At 34.6% G+C, this 17,684-nt stretch overlaps 2 protein-coding genes across 2 annotated transcripts; one reads left to right on the forward strand and one right to left on the reverse strand.

Moving 5' to 3' along the window:
• Positions 1-1,995: 1,995 nt before the first annotated feature.
• On the reverse strand, positions 1,996-2,859 carry LOC145604151 (zinc finger BED domain-containing protein DAYSLEEPER-like). The gene is made up of 2 exons (XM_081660100.1): positions 2,548-2,859; positions 1,996-2,385 (listed from the first exon to the last, which is right to left on the reverse strand). Exons 1-2 carry the CDS (start codon positions 2,857-2,859, stop codon positions 1,996-1,998), a joined length of 702 nt encoding a protein of 233 aa, XP_081516226.1.
• A 9,064-nt stretch (positions 2,860-11,923) lies between these two features.
• Positions 11,924-16,914, forward strand: LOC145605437 (uncharacterized). The gene is made up of 7 exons (XM_081661487.1): positions 11,924-12,421; positions 12,505-12,569; positions 13,065-13,127; positions 13,272-13,373; positions 13,568-13,633; positions 14,544-14,583; positions 15,566-16,914. Exons 1-7 carry the CDS (start codon positions 12,067-12,069, stop codon positions 16,408-16,410), a joined length of 1,536 nt encoding a protein of 511 aa, XP_081517613.1. The 5' UTR covers positions 11,924-12,066; the 3' UTR covers positions 16,411-16,914.
• Positions 16,915-17,684: the final 770 nt, after the last annotated feature.

Genomic DNA, 17,684 nt, shown 5'->3' on the forward strand with positions numbered 1-17,684 from the left:
AAATATTAATTATAATACTTTAATTTGTAATACACTTATTTTATAAACAAAAATGTGTGTAATATTAAGAATGTTTTTTTTTTTATTATTATTATTATAATCCATATTAATTATGTAAGATTGTGTATTTGAGAGACGGAGATTAGGCGAGTCTTGGGTGGGGATTACACAGGTCTTTAGTGGGGATTAGGTGGGCCGTGGGGATGGATATCCAAGTGGGGGTGGAGGGATGGTTTTGGAGTTGTATTCGCCGGGGTGGGGATGAGGATGAATATTGGACCCGCCGCGGGGATAGGAATGTGGATGGGATGAGTAGAGCTGTCAGTTTCTGACCCGAACCGTTAAATCTGACTGTTTCGAACCGATCCGAAAGGGAACTGAACTGTTGAAAATCCGCTTTTTGAAAATCGAAAATCGAAAACCGGTCCGATCCGATTGTTTCAAACCCATAACTGAACTGAACCGAATATTTGCAAACCGTTAATAACCAAACATGTTATCAAATCGAACCGTTATAACTCGAAACCGAGAGCAACCTGAACCGATTACGTCCGAACCCAATTGTAACCCAACCAAATTTAAACCGAAATTGGCTAAACCCGGCTAAAATCCGTTATGATCGAACCGCTTATAACCCGTTACCCGTTGTGACCGAACTGTTTACAACCCGAAACCCGTTGTGACCGAACTGTTTACAACCCGAAACCCGTTGTGACCGAACTATTTACAACCCGTAACCCGTAATAACCGAACCGTTATAATCTACAACCCGTTATGACCGAATCGTTTACAACCTGTTATGACCGAATCGTTTATAATCCGTAACTCATTATGACGAAAGTGTTTACAACATGTAAATTGTTTTGTCCAAAGACTCCAAACCTTTTACAACTCGCAACTTGAATTACCAAACAACTTCATCCAATAGCCCATTACATCGAAATTCTTAACCACTCACAACATCACAAGGCCATATCATATCTAATCTAAACCCAACTCGAAACTAAACCGTTTACACAAACTTGATACCCCTTACTAATGTCTAATTATATATAGACATGCTTAATGTATTGAATGTAATAATGTAACTCTTCCTACACCTTATATTTTTTGTCTTTATTAAAAAATAAAAAAATCAAAGATAGTATACTTGGGTTATTATCTAATAATGCACTGTATAAAGTATCAACTAAAACATTTTTGGTCTCTCAAAAAAAAAAAAAAAAAAAAAAAAAAAAAAAAAAAAAAAAAAAAAAACTAACTAACTAAAACATTTTTGGGGTTAGATGGCAATTAAACAATCTATGTAATGGCCATTAAGAGGGGTTTTACTGTATATATTTATATATATTAACAATAACAAGTTTAATAAAATAGAAACAAACTAAGTATTTACAGACTACAACAATTTTTCAAAATTAAAATCGCACAGGATAAAACAATAATGATATGGATAATACATTAATACCAAAAAATTACTTATACCATAACTAGGAGAAAATCAGATTATTTCATACAAGTACATATACAACCAAAAGCATCTTTATAATGCATAAATTAAGCTTAAATTGCAACCATAGAGAAAATATAGCTAAATATTAATTACAAAAGCCACCAGTAGGGGTAGATAGAAACCAAAGATCAATTAGTTTTTTAGTTATTTACTATTTAATAATTAGTTAGTCACCATTCAAAATGCTCTATAGTACTTAAGAGCTCAACGACAAAAGGTAAACATAGCCTAAGCCTAAAATATACGGCTTTTTAATAGATACAAAATGTGACCATAATGGCATGTTGAAGTAGCAGCAGCGAACATTTGATTGTGCCCCCTGTAATTGTAAACAAAGTCCTATAAATATGAAAAAACAGCAGTTAAATATTATAAGAACTAAAAGCAAGAACATAATAACAAAAAGAAATGAAAAGGCAGCAAGTAAATATGAATAAAAAATCTTGAAAAAAAAAGAGAGAAAAATTGTCTAAAAGACTACCTCAAGTAGATGATGTACAACTTTCAGTTACTTCTTCCTTACCGATTAAAAGAACATCTTCATCAATTTCAGTATCATAACCGAGACACCAGTTCTGGGTGGTAACTAACATCTCAATGTTTTTAGGAAGAAGAGCACCCCTATACTTAGTCAAAATACGACCACCCATGCTAAATGATGATTCAGAGGCAACAGATGTTATAGGAATAGCCAAAACATCCCTAGAAACTCGAGCTAATGTGGGATACCTCTCAACTTCAGATTTCCAATACTGGAGAACATCAAACTTTTCTCCCACAACCAATTTTTTCCGAGGTGTAGCCAAATAAGCATCAAGATCATCCGTTGGATTTAAAACAGAACCATCATCATCATCAATAGCACCACATAACTAACATAATGATTAAAAAGAATCAAAAAAATAACAAGTTTAATAACTTTATAAACATATCAAACACGCAAAATTAATGATAAATAATAGTAAAAGTATTCACTTAACAAATAATCAAACTTGAAAAATCATTAAATTGTAAACTAAAACTTAAATATTCACCTGATATATAGTTGATAGTTTAAAAGACCGACCATCATCAGCTTTACCATCATCAAATTCATTATAGGGTCTGCTAGACTTCTGCTTTGAGCTAGAAAGAGGTGTTTGAGCAGAATAGAAAGAACACAATTCACCTAGAGCATCTTGAACCCTCTTTACCTTTCTGTCACATTCCTCACCAACATATAGCAGGTTGAACATTTGCCTCACACGTTGAATCTTGAAACGAGGATCAAGAGCAACAGCAATTGAAAGTATCAAAGAATAATCCTCCCAATAATTCTCAAATTTGTCCAGCATCATAGATGCCATGTCGGCAAGCTTAGGTTGTTTATGCGCTTGAGTGATAGAATACTCAATGACAAGAACATTCTCAAAATACAAGTTTGCTGTGGGATATTTAGAACCAGAAAATAAAGTGGTAATATTATAAAATGGATGCAAAAAGTCTCACACATCTTGAAGAGTATCCCACTCATCATCAGAAAGTTTATAATCAACACCCAAAAATCTGTTGATATAAGATTTCAGTGCAGGTTTAGCTTGTAAAGCTTTTTGGAGCATCGTATAGGTGGCATTCCATCGAGTAACAACATCGAGACTTAATTTTCCATTAAACACACATTCAGCATCAACAACGGCTTGCTCAAACTGAGACAACCTAGAATCAGATCCATCTATATACTTGACCACTTCACGCAACTTAACAACACTTTCATCAACAAATTCTAAACCTTTCCTAACAATCAAATTCATGACATGAGCACTACAACGTTCATGAAAAAATTTGCCGTCACAAGGAAGTGGGGAACAATTCATGACATCTTTTCTAAGATAATCCACCATCAAATCCATAGAACGAGCATTATCAACAGTCATAGAGAAAGCTTTATCTTGCAAGTTCCATTCTTTAATCAGATTAAAAACAAACTTTTCTACTTCAATACCAAAATGCGGAGGATGGCAATATCTAAAATTTAAAACTTTAGACTTCAAATTCCAATCATTGTCAACATAATGAGCCGTCAAAGTAAGGTAACCGCGATTAGTGCAAGCAGTCCACAAATCACAAGTAAAACTGACCTTGCCACCAATTTTACTCAAAGTATCAAACAACATAGCTTTGTATTTATCATGCTCACGAATACAATATCTAAGAATAGTGTTCCTACTTACATGTTTCACATTTCTATTCAAGTAGGTAATGGCTTCTCTAAAAAATTCATGCTCGACAATTCGTAAAGGATATGCATGACAAATAATAGCTTTAGCCAACTTACTTAACCAAATTTTTTGATCAAAAGAAGAGATAGAATTATCAGAAGCAGAACCATCTTTAGGTTTAAGCTTACATATATCATAATGATGTCTACATGTTGAAGTACCCATGACTGAGTTAGCTTTGATAACCACTCCACAATAATTACAAGTAGCATAGGTGGTGGGTTTTTTTTTAGTAGTACTGTCAGCTGGTGTACTATCATCATGTACCTCAGAAAGAGTAAAATGTCTCCAGACGTCTGATCTTCGTCCACCTTTAGAAATGCATCTACTACCTTGTGCAACTCGTAAGATTGGGGGCGTCACAGTAGCTGGTTGGTTCTGAACTGTTTGATTTTGAGATTCCATTGTTTCAAGATATGTGTCCCTCTCATCATTAGACTCCTCAAATCCACCATCCATTACTATAAAACAATTAGACAGAATAATAATTAGTAACATTAAATAAGGAGCAATTCTGTGTAATAGCTTTGTCACAAACTCACATTCTAATCTAAAAGAATTCAATATAAAAGAACAATAATCTTAGTTTAAGAAATCAAGCAAGTTAGCAACCAATACAAAAAGAATAGGATGCAAAGATAGCAAGACAAATTGTTACTCAAAAGTATCTTTGCACTTTGATAAGCCCAAAAGACCAAATCTTAGATTAGGGAATTGATTAACTATAAGCCCATCTATATACTACTACTCCTAATCTACGCACTACACTTCTTTTTTTTAATTGAAAAGGGAAGTTATATTAACTTAAATAAAAACCAAATACAACTAGAGTTTCCAACGTAGAAAAGGAGGCAACAAACTATACCACCCACCCATAAAACCTAAAAAGAAATCCACCTTACATAAATGTCGAAAATGGCAACTAACAAAACAAAAAGGCAAATAGCTACTACTAGCAGAATTGCAGCAGGGGACGAGACCTCTCTAGTTTTCACTTCCATTCAAATCACTACTACGCATTACACTTCAACCAACAAAAAGTATAAAGTATTAAACTAAGTAAATTGAATGTCAAAATAACCAACAACCACTGCACAACAAAGTCAATTTCATAATTAACAAAGTCAAATTACAAAGATAGCAGTAAACGAGGATTAAACAACTAGGATAGACATAAGTCATGTAAATCGAGGATTAAACAACCCAAAAACAACTAGATCTGGTCATATACTTCATATTTAATTCCAATGACATCGATTTTCACACTAATATTATTTAAACGTTTAGATAGGGCAAAAAAATTGATATTTTATTATACTTTAAAGCCTTAAAAAAAGATCGAAATATACCTTGATTATGTGGAGGAGAAGATACGTGAATCGTGATATGGGCGAAATTAGTTGAGAGCTGATGAAATATACCTTAATTTTTTTTACAGAGAAATGAGTGGAGAAGAAGGTCAATTTTTTTCTTTTACAGAGAGAGAGAGAGGGGTGGAATACTGGGAGTGATGGAGGCGGTTTGAGGGGATGGATCGATTAGGTTAACAAGACCTTATATATGGTGGGCCTTATTGAGTCATCCTATACTAAAGTAGGATCATTTTAGGAGGGAATTTTCCCTCCATCCAAAAATTTACTACGTACTCCATCCTATACTCACTTTTTTTTTCTTTTCATTAAAATTACTAATTTATCAACAAATTTATTTATTGATTTATTTGTGTTATCTAATTATTAATCTATTTAATACTCCGTATTTCTATAAAAACTAATTTAAAGTCATATTTTTAATTTATTTAATCAGGAAACTATAAAAGTAACTAAAAAGGAGTTCGTAAATAATAAGAAATAATTTTTAAAAAAAAGTAACTAATAAGGATATTTTTCTTAAAAAAAAATAGAATATAAGGAGATTATGACTAAATAACTACTAGAGCGTATTTATGATTCAACCAATTATAACCTTACTGATTCAAATTCATTAATTGATCAACTTAACATGTATAGTCACTTCTCGATTTTGACCTAATATGATACATATTGTATGGCAGTGTGACACAACTCGATTATGACTTGAGTTAGTTCAAATGTACTATAAGCCTTTAACTTTACAGCGTATTTATGATCCGACCAATTATAACTTTACTGATTCAAATTCATTAACTGAACAACTTAACATGTATAGTCATTTCTTGATTTTGACTCGATATGATACATATTGTATGACAGCGTGTGACACAACTCGATTATAAATTGAGTTGGTTCAAATGAATCACTTTTGCTCATTATTATATCAATCCATTTTATTAATGACTCATATAGTCATAATAGTTAACCCAATGTGTTTATGACTCGACTTGTTCTAATTTGATATCTATATATCCATTCAAACTTGTTTAAGTCTCTAGTTGATTTCGATCCGATTTGAATTCATGAATGACTTAATAAACCCAATACTTTATAACTTGACTCGATTATAGCATTAATGAACTTATTTGTTTAATTTACTACGGCACTATTCAATCAACCCAATTTGCTTTGTGACCCCTATTAATTGTGAGTTTTTTACCAAACCCCTTCTAACTTGCTGCCCAATTACCCTAACGTGTTTATGATTAGACCAATTACAACCTAACCCGTTCTTGCAAATTATCTAATTAACCAAACTAGATAATGATAAGAACAGATTTTAAGCCGATATTATTTATGACCCAATTTCAATTTAACCCAAAATCGATTATGACTAGAACCAATAATGACCCTGCTCGGTTTTAGCCCAGCTATTTTGAACTGAAACCCGCTATAAACCCGAACCGATCATGACCTAAACCGATATTGACACGGCCTGATTTACCTAATTAGTTTTGAACCAAAACTGTTTCCAAACCGACATATTTCAACCCAGACCGATTATGAACTGAACCGATAATGACCCAAACCAATTTCACCCGATCTGTTTTCAAACTGAAACCCATTTTCAAACCGACCCAGATCAACCCAAACTGATTATGACCCGAATCGATAACAACCCGATCCGATTATGACTCGATCTATTTTGAACCGAAACCCGCTATAAACTGGCAAAACCTGTTTTCAAACCGACCTAGTTCAACCCAAACTGATTATGACTCGAACCGATTACTACCCGATCTGATTAAGACCCGATCCGAATAGAAACCGCAATAAATATAACCAAACTGAACCGACCCAATAATTTTCAAAACCAATCCGAACCGACCCGTTGTTTATTTTAAACCGTTAAAACTCGACCCATTATAACCCGAAACCGATAAACCCAACCCAAAACTGAACCGTTTACCCGAATTGACACCCCTAGGGATGAGAATGAAAATGTTAGGTGGGGATGGAGATTGGAAGACCAACATCCGCCCCGACCCGCCTCGATGACATCGCGAGTTGTCCCCTTATGAGTTATGACAATACCTAAATTTGTTGTCAAATCTAATTTTCTTTAATAACATTCATAAATGCATACGTACACTCTAGCCTAGGTGGTCACCATTGTATAAGAGTATAGCCACCCGTTGCCCTCTTTGGGTGCTCATGAAGAGAGAGAATTTCCAAAAAATATTAAAATAATAAAAGGGAGTGGTTTTTGAGGGAAATGGCTCATGACCAGGTCATGGCCATGCCCATTTGTGAAGAGTGGGCAATGTATGTGAATGTGACACTTGTCCAAGAGCTATTGGTTGATAGTTTTTTTTTATTCAATTTACATTGCTTCACGTGGGAAATTGGATCGGAGGAGGGAAGAAAGTTGGGTTATTTTGTTGGGAAGTGACACTTGGCATCATCTTGTTTGTTTTGTCATTTTGAATCCAATGGTCTGCAATTAAAGTAAAATATGAACGTTATAAAATCTATAACGGTCATAACATTTAAAATAAAAACTTTTTGAAAAAAATAATTATACCAACGGCTCTAATTTTTTCCCCTCTATAAAATGAGTATAATTTTGAGGTACTTTACCCCAACTTTTTTTTCACCAATTATTACTCCCATATTTAAGTAAGCAAAATTTTGTGGTAATCCAAGGTTAGTGGTTTTAAAATTTTTGGAGATGAATAACCAAAAATCCCAAAGGAAAAAAAATCCCACAAAATCCAAAAAATCATCACAACTTCAAAATAATTCAAATATTCATCCCTCTTTTTCTAATCACCCTATTGATCTGAATTCTAATTTAGATCCTAATTTAACACAATTTTCTACTTATGTTTCTAGAAATGTGAATTTCTCAAACATCTCATTTAGTCAAGATGATTTTCCAGCTACAAATTGTTCTTCTTTTCAAAATTTTCAATAATCTCAAGATGAATCCACATTTCCTATCTCACAACATTTTACTATGTCACAAGGTGAAGCTGCATTTACAGGTTTTGATTGTTCATATAGATCGAATGCACCATCAGATGACGGTGATGATGAGGAAGAAGTTGAAGAAGTCGAAGAAACTGATAGAGCTAATGAAGGAGGTAATCAACTAGGCAATCGGTTTTGGTCAAAAGCTGAAGAAGTAACTCTTGTGAAAGCTTGGCTTGAGGTTAGTCAAAATAAAAAAATTAAGGCCCTGTTTGATTCACCTTAATTTTGCTGAACTGAAATTATTTTTACTGAACTGAACTTATTTTTACTGAACTGAACTTAATTTTACTGAACTGAAATTATTTTTACTGAACTGAAATTATTTTTACTGATTTTCTATTATAATTCTTCTTTAAGAAAACTGAATTTTACTGAACTTATTTTTACTGAACTGAAATTATTTTTACTGAACTGAACTTATTTTTACTGAACTGAAATTATTTTTACTTAATATTATTTTTGTAAGGTGAAGAGAACAGGGCCTAATACCAACCAGTAAGGGGATGTTTTTTGGAAAACAAATGTATGATAATGTTAGAGTATATAAACAAAAGTGTTTTGAGGAAGGTACTGAAGGGGTTACACAAGAAGATTTGTTAAAGGTTAGAGGTTTAGAGCAACTTAGATGCCGGTGGAGAAGGATAAACGCTTCATGCTCTAAGTTTTGTGGTTCATTTGCTAGTGCTCAATCTAGAAGGGGAAGTGGTGAGAATGATGAGGATGTTATGAAGACAGCATATAAGATCTATGCTGCCGACAACACAAAGACAAAGTTGATGTCTAAAACCTTTCACGATCAGCATGCTTGGGATATTCTAACTCAACAAGCTGCTTGGAAGCCGGCTGAAAATATTGTTGGCACTTGCAAGAAAAAGACATCCACTCAAGGTAGCGACTCAAAAAGAATGAGGATCAATGAAGATGGTAACTACTCATCATCAACAAACCCAGATACACCAACCAGTGGTGATATTGGGTGTTCTGGCTTCCCTTCAAGCAATGAATCCAGCAAAAACAAAGGTAAGAGTAAAATGGTGCATATGCCATTAGAAGCATGGCAAAATTGGTTGGACACGGTCCAAAACATGAACATAACACGACAAACAGAAACAGAAATTGAACTTACGAGATTGAAGTACCGGAGAGAAAAGGAAGTAGAGTTGTTTCAAGTGGAAAGGGAAAAGACTCAGTTAGAAAGGGAAAGAGAAGCAAGAAAGCAAAGGAAAATTAATATGGAGTTATTCAAGCATCTTGATTCAAAGCCATACTTATCTGAAGCAGATTAGGAGCTGAGGAATAGTTTGGTGAAGAAGTTATTTCCATCAGATTAGTTAATTATTGTTCGCTTTCATTTATTGTGTTTGGTTCTAATTAGTTTATGTTTACCATTGTTGTATTTTTTTTTTTGCAATTAAGTTTAAGTGTGTTTTAGATATTAATAGTTATATTTTATTGTATTGTCGTTTATAATTAATAATATATGTTTACTTACTGGTGTTTTTTTTAAATAAATATATTATTTTATGAATTATTTACTAAAATACTGGTGCATTGATGTACTTATAACTGCAAAAAAGGTATCAATTATTTTTTGAAGAGTATAGTGCATTGATGTATGTATCACTGCAACAAGTAACAATTATTTACTGAAAAAACTGGTGCATTGATAATACACTACCTAAAGTATCAATATAAAAGCATCTTTACAGACATGAATTATCACAAAAATACAATTGATATGACTACTCAATGGAAGACATTTATTGTTTTGAGTAATGTAATTATTGTGTGTACGTATGTGTTTTGATAGCATACATACACCATTGTGCTATAAAATTGTTTATATCAATTTGCTTTTCATTCAACCTCTATTCTCAAATTAAACTATCTTTCATAAAATATGTCTTCAGAAGAAACTTCTAACTCTTCTAATTCCTCTTCCAATTCTTCAAATTCTGAAAATGTTTCTAACCTACTAACCCAATTATCAAATGACAGTGATGATGAACGTTATGAAAGGCGTAGACAAACAAATCGAGTTTTTAATCGAATGATGGATCAAGTAATGATGTCCAATCCAGTTGAAATATATCAAACTTTAAATCACATTCCGAGGGAACCAAGGACACCTGTTGAAAGACATCGTGAAGATGGACAAACTCGTTTATGGAACGACTACTTTGTAGATCCTCCGGTGTTCCCTGCACATCTATTCCGTCGAAGATTTCGAATGAGGCAACATGTCTTTCTCCGTATAAAAAACACTTTGGAAGAACGTCATTTGTTCTTTCAACAGAGGCATGCAGGATGCTACGGGTAGATTTGGTGCTTCAGCATTGCAAAAATGCACAGCGGCTATGAGGTTAATAGCATACGACACCTCTGCTGATTCCGTGGAAGACTACATTCGGATTAGTGGATCTCTTGCAAGAGATTGCTTACAACATTTTGTAGAAGGTATTGTCTCTTACTTTAGCGATGAATACCTTAGGAAACCTAATGAAGAAGATTTGGTAAGATTACTGAGAATTGGAGAACGAAGAGGTTTCCCAGGAATGCTCGGATCCATTGATTGCATGCATTGGCGGTGGAAGAATTGTCCTCTTAGATTGAAAGGGATGTTTTCTGGAAAAGCCGGAAAGCCCACATTAATTTTGGAAGCTGTGGCATCATATGATCTTTGGATTTGGCATGTTTTTTTTGGGACACCGGGTAGTCGTAATGATATCAATGTTCTTGATAGATCTCCATTATTTAACGACGTGTTTGAAGGTCGTGCACCACCTATTAACTATGTCGTAAACAACCACCATTACAATATGGGATATTACCTTACTGATGGTATATATCCTAGATGGGCAGCATTTATTCCCACCATATTCCCACCATATCCCTCCCACAAAACGAAAAAGAGGGTCTTTTTGCTAAGAAACAAGAAAGTATGCGAAAGGACGTTGAGCGTGCTTTTGGGGTATTACAGGCTCGCTTCGCAATAATAAGAAATCCCGCTCTTGCTCGTGATGCATCTATGTTGGGAAAAATTATGATAGCTTGCATTATTATGCATAACATGATCGTTGAGGATGAACGAGATACATATACAACATATTATGATCCGACTGAATATGATCAAGCATCACCTCCATCTTCAAGCAGCAGAAATAATAATGAACCCTTTCAATATCAAAATAGTGAAAATCGAATTGCAAGTTTGGATAATTACATGTCTAATAGAGCTCGTGTTCGTGATGAAGATATGCATAGAGCCCTAAAATCGGATTTAGTGGAACATTTGTGGCTCAAGTTTGGGGGTAATAATAGGCATAATAATCGACAGTAATGTAGTATTGCAATTTTAGCCATCTTTATTTAAATATCATGCTAACTTTTTTTTTTAGAAATGTTCTATGTATTGGTGTATTTTTAAGATTTATTATCGTATTGTCAAATAATATGTTATCGTATCATCTTATCATTTTTTAACTTAATTAACGATTATTAGATCACAATTTACATTAATAATGAATAATTATTAATTATGTTTAATTAATGTTGATTAAATAATGTAATCATTTATTATTAATTATTTAATTCATATAGTTTTGGTGGGGTAGAGTAAAAGTAAGAAAGAGAAAATCAATAACCATAAAATTAGAGGGTAACTAATGGGAGGACATGCACATAAGTGGGTATGGGAGTTGGACATGAATAAGGTGGAAGAGAGAGAAATTAATTAAAAATGTGATGACGAGGAATCAGGATGGCTATGCTGTAACTGCTGTTTAGGCACGCCATGCCGCGCATGGCCCATAAGGGGTCCTACAAAAGTCGAGTACGGAGCACGTAACAACATTATAGGGCGGGAAACTCAAACTCTTTCATTTCACCAAAAACACAAAGGGAACGAATGGAAGTGGAGGAGCCATGGGAAGCCCTTGACACTGACGACACCGACCTCTCAACCTCCACCTCCACCTCTCTCCTCCGCCGCTGCACCACTCAACCTCCTCTCTCTCTCCTCCTGCCGGAACCACCGCAACAACCACCGCCGCCATTAACCACTACTCACCGCCTTATTCCTGGTCCTGCCGCCGCCATCCAAGCCGCTATGCATCGAACCAATCGATTCGATTCCACTACTAATCGAAATCATTCCTCTGAGATTTCCACTCAGGAGTACATTCGTAGGGTTCAGGAGGATTCCGGGGAAGAATTTTCCCGTAATCCTTGGGTTTTTGCCCTCGACGTTCTTCGCACTCATGGTAATTTCATTCTCCTTGTGATTTTGATTTTGATATTTCTTTATTGCGTTTTCAATTTGGTTGATTAGGGTTTATTGATTTAGGTGTGGATGATATTACCCCTTTGAGTGCTGTCAAAAACTGTGTGAATGCTGATAGATTTGATAAGGTATTGAACTTTATCTTTTAATTTGTTCAAATTTGCGGTGTTGGGTTTGATTAGTTTGTGATTGGAATGAAGATTCCTGTAGTAGGCTGCATAAAACTAGCCCGTTTGAGTATAAAATGAACTTTTTTTTTAATGAATTGTAGAAAACATGCGACTCTTTTAAGTTTTAATTATGGTTTGATCAAATCGAAACCTAATGGCAAAAAAATAGGGATGATGCGGGTTGTTGGTTTGTTATGTGTAATTCGCTATTGTTTTAGTGGAATGATGTATGCTGTTCATTCTTGAAACAACTTGGTTCTTGTATTACTCGGTTTTTAGTCGAATAAGGGGTAGACTAGTTAGAAACAACAAAATGAGCACACTAGCACAGAAACACATAATGCTAAATGTAGTTGCTTATTAAATTGCCTTGAGCCGATTTTTGCAATTTTGGTCGCCTTTCACACAGCTGACTAGTTTATTCACTTTTTTGTCATGGTTGGCTCTTTATAGGTTGTTGCAATTGTGAAATCTTGTGCTCCAAATGGTCTTGGTGATATGATGATTACCCTTAAGGTATACACACAATGTTTTGTCCCTCATTCTCTCGCAGACTGTATATTTCCTTGTCATGTTAAAAATACATTTGTGTATATCTGACTTACTTTGGAGTTTGGTCATTTTCGTGGCTTTAATTTTTCATTGGAACTTGCTATGTAGGATCCAACAGGAACAATTAGTGCTAGTGTTCATGGGAAAGTCCTCAGTGTAGGAGAGTTTGGGAGATTGATTACTGTTGGCTCAGTTTTGATACTTCAGAAGGTTTGTTTTTAATGATAATAGCTGCTGAATTATTTGTTTCCTTTTTTTTTTTTCTTTGAGTGCAAATTATTTGTTTTTTTTTTTTTTTTTTTTTTGTACTATTTACTAATTGATTAATTTTCTTAGTCAATCAAATTGTTAACTAGTAACCAAGCCTTTTTATGCTATTATCTGAAATTTGGAAATGTTTCCAGGTTGTTGCCTTTTCCTCTTCGTGCACATCTTGCTACCTAAATATTACAAGAAGCAATATTGTTAAGGTATGCTTATGTTATTGATTTTTAAGAGTGTGGTATACTTTTAAAATGTTTGATGCTTTGATGTCTTGTATTGATCTCATTTACTCTCTAATGCTGATAAGTGAAGATTTGTGCATCTGTTTTGTTTTTGTTTTCTTGTTTTTTGTTTTCTTTTTTTTTTTTTCTTTTTTTTTTCCCCTATGATGATGTATCATATAGAGGCAACCAATTATATACAAAGTATCTACTTGGAGGGAATTGATGAAAAGTTGAAGAGACCCAATGAGGAAATTAATTTCTAAGGGGATGGGTGTGAGCAACAGCTCAATGTAGACCAAAGATAATTCACATGGCTGTCTTTTTCAGATTTCATATAGTCGTCTTCTTTCAATTAAGCTATAAGAGTAATCTGTTCTCCATTTTAAGTTATAACAAGGTACTCTACATGACTACAAGAGAATGAGAAATATACGTTTCCTGCCACAGAAATCGTGAATATATTATTTTATTGTGCCGAACGTAAATGAAAGTGACTTGCTTACATAACTAGGACGTATGAAAATTAGAATAGTTCAGGAACAACGTTACATTGGTATATGATTAATGGCTCCTTTTGAGTTACATGGCACAATTTTAGTATTTCAACTCAACTCACTTTGAAGTTGTTGCTTGTTCTGCATGAAGGAAATAAATTAAACTGTCAAATGTATTTGTAATGAAGTAATTGGGACCATTGGAATCTTTGGCATCAGCCACTGAATTACCTTTTCGTTTATTCTATTGCATCCATTTGAGTTTGTGAAGCATGTATGCAAGTCTTCTTATGGCGGCATGTGAACTGTGTTAATCTAATTTGCTTCTCTATATGGACTGGAATATATTCCTGCTTGTACCAACACAATTCTCAAGGCACTCCAATGTCCCACTGCAGGTGGTTTCTGTAGATTGTGAAGTCCAAGATTTTACCGAAGGTAATCTAGACAATTCTCCAGGTACCATTTATCGGTGTTTCCTCTTTCTGAAATGTTTGTTTCTGTATAGACATCTAGGAGAACTATGTCATACTGAAATCACCGTGATTTTGCTGTTCTAGGAGCTGCTAATATGTTCATGTCTTATTAAAGAGCTCTTTATTTCTTCTCACTGCTTTAATAAGCTATATGCGAGGGTTTTTTTTAAGAGACTTTTGGTAGCCATCCAGGAAATATTATTACAGTATGTGCAAGTGTATATGACCTAAAATATGATATTGTCTTTAGAATCTTTGATAATGAACTAAACTTTGTGGGAAATATTGCTTTTTGAAATGTGATTTGAGGCTAGGATGGGGCTTATGTTAAATTTTAATTATTGTCTCTTCATTGTCATCTGTGTATATTCTGGAGCTTTCTTACAGCTAATGCTGGTTTGACCTATTAAGCCTTGAGGTAATGGGAGCAAGAAGATTATTCTTTCCTCACACAATTCACATATGATATGCCCAATAGCTGTGTGCTGCAGTTGTAGAAATGCCCATAATCTTCATCAATAATCTTCTTTCCTTTCTTATATATATCTGTAAAAATCTTCTTCCTTCAATTGCTAAATTTTCTCTTATGTTTTTCTATGGGCATCTATCGTATGATTCCCTCACCATTAATAGCATCATCATGTTTATTAATAGTTGAGTTTATATTTCTCTCCATTTGCCCAGTCATTTATTAATAACATTTGAATATGGCTCTAGCTTTAAGTTATTGTACAAAAGGGGATATTTTTGCATTTCATTTTGACACTATTACTCATGATGCTCATTTTCAAATCTCACACCAAATCTACTTTTAGAAAGTAGAGTGTGATTCAGGACAGGATCCCCTTGTGCTTTTTAACTCTGATCTTATATACAATAAGACTTTGAGTTACCTTTCCTTGAGGTGCTATATATATAATTTGCTTAGGTCATTTTGTTTATAGTATACGGCAGAAGCTTAGTGATACCGGAAAAGAATTCAACCCTGGTATCTAAAAGAACTGGAATAGTTGTCGGAGATGTGCAGCGGAAAGGAAAATCAGTAATTGTAGAGCTTACTGAAACGGAGAACTGTACGCAGCCTAGCAACCTCTGTGGCGGCAGACAGGTTGAAAATGCAGCTGATAGAATTTTCAAGGAGCCCATTCATGCTGATTTAGTTGGTAATGTCCATAGTGCTATGGGGTGTTACAGTCAAAGGCAGGGAGGAAATTCATGCAGAACCAGCCAACCAGGTTCTGGCTCATTGGAAGGCATAGATAAGAACCTTCAGGACCTTGACAATAATGAAAATTACAGGCAGGTTAGAGAATTGAGTTCTGCTCCTTACGTGATTGGGAACTTGGGTGATCAGAATGGGCAGGTAAATGTTGCTCAAGACCAAAGGCTGCTGCGAGGCAGTAACTGTAACATGAGCTCAACTGAAAAACCCAACACTGTCATGCATGCTTCTCTTGGCACAAGTTCAAGGATGCCTAATAATGTTGGTGATCTTGACGTATGTGATGTTAATAGTGTTCATAAGCAACAACAGCTCAGGGGTATCAGCTCTGCTCCAAGCATGGTTGAGAACCAAGCCAAGAGAAATATGTCTGAAATACTTGGTGGTCTAAAGTCAATGCAGCAGACAGAAACTGGGGCTAATTCAATAGTGGTTGAGAAACAAGATGATCAAGAGCCTATAGGATCAAATGGGGTAAAGAAGCAAAGGGTGGCATTGGTATCTAGAGCTGCAGTCCAGGAATGGACGGATGAACAACTATGTATACTTGACATGGATGATGACTGAATATGTTCTCTCATTCTCTGGCACGATAACAATTTGATGATCCCACAGGAGCTCTGATGAGTGACAGCTTGTCTATGATGTATGGACTTTCCTAGAACTTGAATCACCTGTACATGATTTTTAGTTTGTGTTCATGTATAGAAAGCAGGCTTTTGCTTAAAACTTATATGAGATCTGAGCTTTTTTAGTTAGGATTTGTACAGTTTAAGTGTGAGTTTTTTTTTTTTTTTTGAGAATCAGTTCAAGTGTGAGTTTATCACTTAGTCTACAACTGGTTTCTACTATTACCACTTTTTGTACTAGTTGGACTGCATTAATACTTTCGGATACGCTTTAAAGTTCATTCCACATTATATTATTGGTTTCAAACACTGGGGACTATGAGGAAAGTTATAGCAGATCTGCGGCGCACATGTTACCCGGCTTAAAGCTGCAGGCGATTTGTGTTGCTGGACAGAAATGATGTCTGCCTTACTCATCTGAGTTCCACACTGCACATCTTACACTAGCTTTGCACTCAATTGTGGAATACATATAATTAGCCTTTGTTTCCCAGGTTTTTGTAGTCATATAGAGTGGGATCTTTGGCAACCAACGGATTTATAGATCCAAAGAGATGTCGGAAAAATTACCCAATTGGATTCGTGTTCTATGTTATCAAAAAGGTACATGTAAATGTTAACTGCAGAATACTTGTCAACTTGATGTTAATTAGCACCCGTGTTTTAAAATTTTTAAATTTTGTCTCTGTGCTGAGAGGCCTGTTTATTTAATTCTTCCTTTTGTTTTCTGATATCATATGATTAATGACATTGGCTATGGATTGATTCATTCATTATAACAAGTGCACCATGCATTTGAGACAGTTTCTGGAATCACATGGCTCATCTGGTTGACTGGCTAAAGAGACATCCAGTGCTCTTAGATCCACACTTCAATGCTTCAAAGATAAATTTGGGACTAAATCAAATGAAGAAAATAATGGAAGACAAGGCTCCACTAAAGACAAAGTTTGCACTTCATTACAATCTGGTCATTCCAACTGAACTATGGACTATGGGGTACTCCATTTTTTTTTAAAATTTTTGAGCGGCTCTCAAGAAAAATAATACTAAAATTATAACTTACATAATATAAAAAAAAAAAATTAAATGGATCAATTTAGGTTGTGTTCAATATAGGTCTATTCGGCTCAATTTATTCTAGTAAAACTGAGCTATTATTTTGGATACTTTAGTTTGGATTTTTTTTGATTGGGATATATTGGTTTGGGT

This window comes from Chenopodium album, chromosome 22, assembly GCF_948465745.1.
Source record: "Chenopodium album chromosome 22, dcCheAlbu1.1, whole genome shotgun sequence".
Taxonomy (NCBI): domain Eukaryota; kingdom Viridiplantae; phylum Streptophyta; class Magnoliopsida; order Caryophyllales; family Amaranthaceae; genus Chenopodium; species Chenopodium album.

Coding starts and splice junctions, on each gene's coding strand:
- LOC145604151 (XM_081660100.1), bottom strand. CDS start 2,859: ATGGCATCTATGATGCTGGACAAATTTGAGAATTATTGGGAGGATTAT. Junction 2,386..2,547: donor AACTATCAACTATATATCAG/GTGAATATTTAA, acceptor TCATTATGTTAG/TTATGTGGTGCTATTGATGA.
- LOC145605437 (XM_081661487.1), top strand. CDS start 12,067: ATGGAAGTGGAGGAGCCATGGGAAGCCCTTGACACTGACGACACCGAC. Junction 13,128..13,271: donor ATATGATGATTACCCTTAAG/GTATACACACAA, acceptor CTTGCTATGTAG/GATCCAACAGGAACAATTAG. Junction 13,374..13,567: donor CAGTTTTGATACTTCAGAAG/GTTTGTTTTTAA, acceptor AAATGTTTCCAG/GTTGTTGCCTTTTCCTCTTC.